Below are 8857 nucleotides of genomic sequence, written 5' to 3' on the forward strand. Positions count from 1 at the left end.
CTTCTCTTCATGGACACCGTTTCCGTGCCCCTTAGCCACATGGCCAACAAATCCACATACTCCGCAGAACACTGACATCTATTCATACTCGAAATCAAAGTACACTTTTTTTTGCTTCTGAGAGTTAAACTTGCATACCTGGTTAAAGGCTTGGTTGCATCCAAGGTAACGCGAACCCTAATACCCCTACCCCGACCTTTAGCTGATCTTTCATCTACCCGTTCCACCACCCTGCTTTCTTTGCCAATTGTCACGCATTGCTCCCTGACCTGATCTTCCCCTTAAGCCCGATCACTCTTACCCACACCTGATAAGTGTATAGAGTTCCACTTCATTCACCTCAAACCATCCATCATATGGTGCAAGCAGCACCAAACAATTCCTAAATATCCATGGTCCATCATTCATCACACGCTCTCAGTCACCCAAACATGTCAATTGGACCGAAAAACAAGTTGTCCTCAATCGCTCTGAACTCCACTTCTTGGCAAGGTTTCATGCAGATCTCGTGTTCCCATAGAAAGCTCCATGACTGACCTTACGATTCATATACACCCTGGCTAAAACCATGAATTCGACATCTTTTTCAAGTTCCTCCAGCACCACCTCCTCCTCATCATCTTCCCTTAGATTCAGATGACGCAGCCTGTCGTTGAGCAAATCCGCCGGCGACGCTGCCGTACCAGCCTTCGAACTAGACTTTCTCCAACTTCTTCTTTGTGTGAACTCCCTCGCCGTCGCCACCAACCCTAGACGCCGCCAAGTTGTCGCTCGCCATGGTTTCCGACTTATGTCCATTGACCCTTTGTCCCTCGAACAATACTCCCCTGGCCTAGATCGGACGAAGATCCACTCCAAACATCGGAAGAAAGGAGTTTCTCGTCGGAGATCGCCTGGGCAATCGCCTACGAGACCTTTTAGGGTACTTGACATGCAGCTAATCACAACTTTGACATCTTTATTGAGTTTACATAAACACATACTGTATTTGTTATCTTGATTGAATTTGCGTGTACATGAGCATCTTACTTTGTACTACCATGTACTGTGTGAGTATGTTAAAGAAAAATGATGATAAGCGAATGTGATTTGTGAATCCGGAGGCGCAGACCCGTTCCCCGCGGCCAAGGCCAACCCCGACCGCAGAGTTTACCGGCCGGCCACCGCCACGCAATCACCACCCGAGCGCCGAGGCAACTCCTCCTCGGCATCCAAAGATAAATATTTTTTGGGGCTATTCCACCCGCGTCCTCCTCTGCCTCTCCGCACCTCTTGCCGCTCCGCGCCTCCTCCTCCTCCCTCCTCCCCCCCACTCGCGGTCGCCTCTCCCGATAGATCTGGTGCCAGGGTTCGCGGCGCCGGCGGACGTGCGGGGGGAGGGGTCGACGCGTGCCTGGTGGCCGGAGGGGAGGATGGGGAATCCGCGTGGCGGCCTCGACGAGCAGATCGAGCAGCTCCTGCAGTGCAAGCCCCTCGTCGAGCCCGAGGTGCCGCTCCTGTCTCCTCCTCCTCCTCCTCCCCGTTTTCCCGAGTCCTGGGTGCTTGATTTTGCGTGTTTCTGGGGCGGGTTGGGGTGCTTTCTGGCGGATCGGCGGCCGGCAGGCCGGATGGATCGGTTGCCCGCCTCTATTAATTGAAAAGAATGAACCTTTGGTGCTGTACTAGGTTGCTAGCGATTGAATGTTTGAGCTGGCGCCTTCATTCCGTGCGTGAATTGTTTGGTTTGCTACGGATTTCAATGTACTAGAGAATTCTGAATGATTTCTCGCGTAATAATGTAATAATGTCGTGCAGTGTTTGTAAGAATTCTTGTAAGGTAGCGTAAGGGACATGCATAAGGGAGAGGTTCTTATATATGCTGATAGAGCTGGTCTTGACCTGCATTTTGGGCCCTGACCAATTGGACCAAAATGTGTATTAATTTTATGTTATTCTTGGTGCTTAGAAGAATTAATTTGCTATCAGGTTGCTTGGTAATGAGTTATCATCACCTTATAAACATTTTTTGCAGTTGAAAGCACTGTGTGAGAAAGCTAAAGAGATTTTGATGGAGGAGAGCAATGTTCAGGTATATCACCATGCTTTCTACATTAATTCAATCGGCAAGAAATTTTTCTGAGCTTCATTGCATTTCTTTTTGTTAGCTGTAGTGAGCCTGCGTTTATCTTCTCTTGCATGAACTTTCCGTTTGCCCATGCTATCCACAAACCTTGTTAATATGTCGATGTATAGCTAGATATATTATAATGCGTGCCTACTTTGACAAACGGGAACCGAGCATTGGTCTGACTATAGCTTAATGTTTAAGGCAACCTTGAAGGTTCTGTCTGAAGAATGAGACTTGAAATTGATAAAATTTGATAGTATAATAGGTCTGGAAATTGTGGGGTTGTTATGCCTCCTGTAGTGTCAATAAAATGTTCAGGAACTATGGTGGATGTTGGTCAACTTTGCTTGCGGCCCTAATTTGAGCTTCTCATCAAGGTTCTAGTCAAATGGAAGCTGCACTACTGTCAAAAGTGTATTTTATTTTGCAGTGTCGTTAATGCAGTTTGGTATTTCTTGAAATTTAGAAAGTTTATTCATGATACAAATCTAGAATTTTATTATTATTTTCTTAGTGGATACCAGGGTTTCAAGGCATGAATATCTGAGCTTTCAATTCTAGATAGCCATGCGACTACATATAAAAATTTGTTTTTTTGGCTGTTCTGTAATTTCTAGTTGATCTTTGCCATTGCATTAAAATTCAAACTTCCTTTCAGCCTGTGAGAAGCCCTGTCACGATATGTGGTGATATTCATGGTCAGTTTCATGATCTTGCGGAACTATTCAGAATTGGTGGGAAGGTAAATCTTTTACACCCCTTTCCTTTCCCTTTTGTTTTCACGATTCCTACTGTATTTTGCTGTACTTCACCCTGACTTGGTGGATTCTTATGTCAGCTTGCTTTTTGTGTTCTTATAACCAGTGTCCTGATACAAACTACCTATTTATGGGAGATTATGTGGACCGTGGTTACTATTCTGTTGAAACTGTATCGGTAGGACTACTAACCAGCACAATTTTCTTTAGCAGTTACTTATATAGCTATCGTGCTAAGTTTTTCTTTGAAATCAAACAGCTTCTGGTAGCTTTGAAAGTTCGTTATCCGCATCGTCTTACAATTCTTAGAGGAAACCACGAGAGCCGGCAGGTAGCTTTTTATAAGAATCAAACTATGTGTATTCACATTCCGTGATCACTATTGAACACTGAACTGCAACCATTCTGCAGATCACTCAAGTTTATGGATTTTATGATGAGTGCCTACGGAAGTAAGTAACATTCATCCTATGCTTGTTTTAAGCGATGAAAGCAGCGCAATGGTTTTTGTATTATGCTATATCGATATCTGTAGTCTGTCTATCCAGGATAATTTTACAATTTCGTACATAAGGATTAATAGACGTAGTTTACATAACATTGCAAAGAATCCATATTTAACACTTTACTGTTAAAAACCAAACCACTATACTTTGCTGCTTTTGTTATGCTGTTATAATTAAGATCTTAACTAGTAAGATATGCATATTTTGCATGGCAAATGAATGGGATGCCTTGTGCTTCTTGAGGCTTAATGTGCCTCTAACGTAACAAGATGGTATAGATTTAAGGGCCTGTTTGGTTGGTGACTAATTTTGTCACACTTGCCTTACCTTACGTGCTCAAATTCTTGGCCACACTTTGGCTTGCCAAAGGGAATTTTGCCACACTGTATGTGTGTGACATGTGGGGCTTATTTCTCACAAAAAGAATCTTGCCTTAGGTGTGGCTAGAACCAAACACCCAACTAACTTGGTCAAACTTGCCTTGATGTGGCAAGGTGTGGCCAGGAACCAAACAACCCCTAAGATGCCCACTTGTAAATTGTTACAATTAACAAAAGCTCTCACAACACTTTATGATTTTGAAAGGCCATGCCCAAAGATATTAGGCGTTTTTTTAAAATAGCATTGCGAAGAATTCAGTTAGGTTCTTTATTATTGTCAAATGACCAAAATGCTGTTACTGCTTGTGTTATTAACTTAGTATTAAGATCTAATATAGTAATATATGCACATGCATGGAAAATGAATGATGCATTGGCTTCTGTTGAGACGATGGGGCCTAATTTTACCAAATGCAACAAAAATGTATGGATTTTAAGATGATCATATGCTCTGATTTCAAGCCTGTCAACCCAGCATTGGTGATATTCAAGTCGCCCAGTTGGGTGCATACTTCTGATTTTTAGTTTAAAGTACTGTCTGATGTCCTATGTTAAGGATAGCCATTTCATAGAAGCTGGTGAACATATGACACACATCATCGTTTGGTTCTTTTCCAAATTGCCATTCAAGCTTTTTTATTGAGGTCATACCATGCTGAACTGTTCATGTTCCGCATTGTTGTTGTTGTGATCTGGCCTAGCAATTGTTGTATAAAGCTTATGGGCTTATGATGTCAATGTATCAATGAGTTGGTTGGTGTGTAGTTCATAGGCACTTTGCAGCAATTGGATCCTACTCACATCCGAACTATTTAACCTGTTTGTTGCAGGTATGGGAGTGCTAATGTATGGAAAACCTTCACGGATCTTTTTGACTATTTACCATTGACAGCATTGGTTGGTATCAGTTCAATTTTATTTTGTCTGCTCTTATATCAAGTTTATTTTCATTTTGTCCCCATTTACTTGTTTGTTCTGTTGAGTTATATCAGGCTTTGTGCTATAGTTCCAGTGATTTATCAAATAAATTTTCTGCAACCTGGTTTTGTGTGAGGTCCACTGAAATAATTCCAGATTGTAGTTGATGTTTATTTCTTTTAAGAATGCATAGTTCATTGCAAATAAAGTTGACATTTGTTATTCTTGTAATATGTTAATCACTAGTCAAGTTTGTATAAGATAGGGAACACATAGGATGCAGTGTGTATGGTGGAATGAAAACTATTTATTTCTATTTTTGGGATGCCCAGCCTTTAAAATTTAGGCTTGGTTTACCCTAGCTTAGAAATCTTGACTATGTGTTGTCATCCATCATGTATTGCTTTCTTAGGGAATTCAATGTACATCCGAAGTTCCTAACTTTGGGGGGAACTAAACTAATCTATGTAGTGATGTTTCTTACAGCATTCCTCCTGTTAAAGTTAGTCTGTTTGTACTGTATGATTGTGTCTGTTCATTAGAATGAGGTTTTGGTTTGATAAAATCATGCAATTTTCGGTTCTGGAGTTAATGATTGAAAAGCATGCTCATTTTGTTGGTCTCGCTGAGATTTAGGATTGATAAGCATACAAATGAATGTTAGCACAAGTACTGTGTTTGCTGTTTCAATTTCTTTATTTTTGTTTTGCTCTTTGCTAAATTCAACATCTTGTATTGCTGTTGCTAGGTTGAGTCGGAAATATTTTGCCTGCATGGTGGACTATCACCATCCATCGAGACACTTGATAATGTCCGCGGCTTCGACCGCATCCAAGAAGTCCCTCACGAGGGGCCAATGTGTGACCTTCTATGGTCTGATCCTGATGATCGATGTGGTTGGGGCATTTCACCACGTGGTGCCGGATACACATTTGGCCAGGTTTAGCTTATTACGTTATTTATATCCGCTCTTTTGTTTCCTTTCTTTGCTTGAGCTGATGTATGGCCTTTTTTTTCCTTCCTTCTTCCAGGATATTTCAGAACAGTTTAACCATACCAATAGCCTTAAGCTAATAGCAAGAGCTCATCAGTTAGTTATGGAGGGATTCAACTGGGCACATGTACATCTCATTCTGACCTATGCTTTCAATTGTGACCTGTTTTGCTTTCAGATTTCCTAATTCCTTGACTGAAACAGGAGCAAAAGGTTGTGACAATATTTAGTGCACCTAACTACTGTTACCGGTGCGGTAACATGGCCTCGATCTTGGAGGTGGATGACTGCAGGGAGCATACTTTCATCCAGGTAATTCCATTCAGTTCTCTCGCTGTCACCTTGTGATCTGTCTGTATTCATGACATGGCGCCGCGCTTTTGTGATCTTGTGCACCTGCAGTTTGAGCCTGCCCCAAGGAGAGGCGAGCCTGACGTGACCCGAAGGACGCCAGACTATTTCTTGTAAATGTAGCCTAGGCCATTCGTTTTTGTTTTATTTTACGGGATAGCTTAGGTTATTCCGACAGCAAACAAAAGAAAGCGCGTGATAGCTAGATGCGCCGTGTCCTGTCGTGTGGTCATAATTTTTGTTGTTTGGGTCTCGCTCTGTTTTGCTTCACTCCTTTTGTTGTAATCTGTGTGCTCATGCTGGGCTCAGGGGTGTGAATGTGATGGATGATGCTGGTAAATCAAAGGCCCGGCGTAGTAGTAATTTTGTTGACTCAAGTTGGCTGTGTAGTATAACATGTGACGATGGCATTGGTGATTTTATGGATACAGCTGAAGTCGTACACTTTGTAATAACTTGTGCGCAGTTGCTGTCAACATTGTGCACAAATTAACCAAGTTTCGATCCTGTAGTTTGGATCAGAAGAGGACCAATCTCATCGAACCGGCATGCATTTCATCAATTTGTACAGATCTGGTTGATCTGTCGTTGGTTTCTCTTCTATGAATTTAAAGCCTGTGCATCCGCCTGTCGGCGGTGAGTTGAGCCACGAACGGTGGTGCCACCACCGTCATTTCCATTGTCGCTGTCGGTTGTGTGACCGGTGACGACTGACCGAACCACCCTAACTGGGTCATGGAATGCTGCTGCAGAAGAGTTGGGTGTTTTGTCCTGCGCGGGCCGTGCAGGGTGGCACGGTCCATCACCTGACGAGACTCCGTGAGCGACAATGCCGATGGACAAGCCTTGCGAACCAACGATGGACAATGCCGACGAACGTTCCTCTCGCTCGGAGATCCGTGACCGTATGAAGAGAGAGTCTTGAGATCAGTGGATTGTTTATCCTGATGGTGCGTGCCTACAGATCAGTGGATTGTTGGAGCGCAAAAGTATCCATCGATCTAATGTGGAGATTTCTTTTATGTAACGGTGAGAGGCGGCATGGGCTCAACCTGTGCAAATAATGTACAGCTCTGAGACAAAGGAAAAAAATACAAGGAATTTGATAAAGCCCGAACGCCAGGTGCGATCACATGGCAAATCAAACGTTTTCGATGGCAAGTTTAGTGACGACGCGAGGGTGACAATATTAGTTGGTAAACATGGCAACTTCGTGCTTCAATTTATTTTTAACAAAAAATCACCTGTGTCAACTAACTTGCCACCCCCGCGTCACTAAACTTGCCAGAAAAAACGTTCAATTTGCCATGTCCTCATACCAAGTACTTATCATTTCTGAAAAACAAATCAAGCTCGGGCCTTTGGGCCACCATGGAGACCATGTCACTCGACAGATCACCTGCACTTGAAGACTGTACTTTTACGCCGGTCCGTTCTATCCATAATGGACTCTCATCAAAAGGGCATGCACCACGGTGGTGCTCGCCGTCCACTGACAGGTGGAACCACAGTTTTCACACGCCAAGATTCTCTGCCTCCACCAGCTCTGGTAAAAAAGATCCATCGACCTCAGGAAAGGCCACTGGCTGCACCACTCTCCTCTCCCGCCGCGTCATCGTTGGCAAAGGTTCGGCCAGGAATTCGCAGCACTAATTAAATCCGCCGTACATGTGCACTATGCCCATGCCCAGCTGCTTTCTGCACACCACATTCAGTAGCATCGTCGTTTGTTAATTGATGGAATAATTAGTAACTAGTAGTATTGGTACCGCTGTACTACTAGTAGATGGCAGTGTCGCCCTCGCTAGCTAGCTAATCAATAGGCTCGATAGGCTTAGGGAGCAAGCCTGCGTACCGACAACATGATTACTGCGTACCTTGATATGCGTCCATCCGCATGAATTTGTTGATCAATGGACCCGTAACATTGATAGGATTTGCCGATTTGAGTCAACTCAGCATTTGTGTATGCTAGGTTGGTTGGGTGAGAACGAGATCCCGCTTATGCTTGAAAGGAGCTCGCACCTGCTCTGTCATGCAAAGATTAGTAGAAGCACAAGTATATGCATGATCATGTAGTTTCAATCAACCGGCCCTAGCGTGCTTTACATAAAGCAAAAGCAAAATATATCTGAATTTGAATGGTTCATGATTGGGTACGGTCGCTAAGCTAAGTACGTAGCCGTTGGAATATCGGACCCAAATGGACAGTTGAACCACTGCCTAACTAACTGCCCATGCAGAATGATAGTAACCTTGCGGCTAATGCTTGTTAATTTCTAACATGATGATTAGATTCTAAATAAAACAAGCTCAGCGAGTGAGCACGGGCTCGCTTATCGCACTAAAACTGCGATTGAATCATTGCCGACACGATTTCCACGGGCATCATCATATGAATGAAAGTGAAGGGTTGATGTCTCGTGTCCCTCTCCTTGTCCGTATGATAAATGTGCCCTTCATGCATGTGGCAGTCCTACTACTTTGGTTGTCATTTGCGGTCTTGTGTACCACCTAAACAAAAACTGAGTGGTGGTGTTACAGCATGCACAGACGGGCGCCGTCTGATCATTTACCTGTTAAAAAAAATCCAACCCATCCGGGCTTCTCAAACCGGTCTCAAACTCCCGGACTGACAGGCAACCCTCATATCCAGTCTAAATTTGAGACATATATGTGGAAGACTGGGCGCATCCGTCATGTCGGATTGACGTCATGGTCTCGCTCGAAAACACTGTGAAACTCGACAGTCCGAAGCTCGTGTGCTTTGTCGGACCGATGGTGTCGCGTGACGCTGCTCTGGCGGGCCGCGTAGTGCCCTAGCTCGGCTATTTAAACCGACC

General features: G+C 43.7%; 1 protein-coding gene across 2 annotated transcripts; it reads left to right on the forward strand.

The window, feature by feature from the left end:
• Window positions 1–1217: 1217 nt before the first annotated feature.
• On the forward strand, window positions 1218–6525 carry LOC119302082 (serine/threonine-protein phosphatase PP2A-2 catalytic subunit-like). 2 transcript variants are annotated; one of them, XM_037579099.1, is made up of 11 exons: window positions 1221–1487; window positions 2012–2068; window positions 2766–2849; window positions 2972–3043; window positions 3125–3196; window positions 3277–3317; window positions 4582–4648; window positions 5418–5609; window positions 5701–5790; window positions 5868–5975; window positions 6066–6525. In XM_037579099.1, exons 1-11 carry the CDS (start codon window positions 1413–1415, stop codon window positions 6129–6131), a joined length of 924 nt encoding a protein of 307 aa, XP_037434996.1. In that variant the 5' UTR covers window positions 1221–1412; the 3' UTR covers window positions 6132–6525. The 2 variants fall into 2 exon arrangements, with proteins under 2 accessions (XP_037434995.1, XP_037434996.1); XM_037579098.1 differs by having other exon boundaries at window positions 1218–1487; window positions 2972–3196.
• Window positions 6526–8857: the final 2332 nt, after the last annotated feature.

Source organism: Triticum dicoccoides, chromosome 5A (assembly GCF_002162155.2).
Source record: "Triticum dicoccoides isolate Atlit2015 ecotype Zavitan chromosome 5A, WEW_v2.0, whole genome shotgun sequence".
Classification (NCBI taxonomy): Eukaryota; Viridiplantae; Streptophyta; class Magnoliopsida; order Poales; family Poaceae; genus Triticum; species Triticum dicoccoides.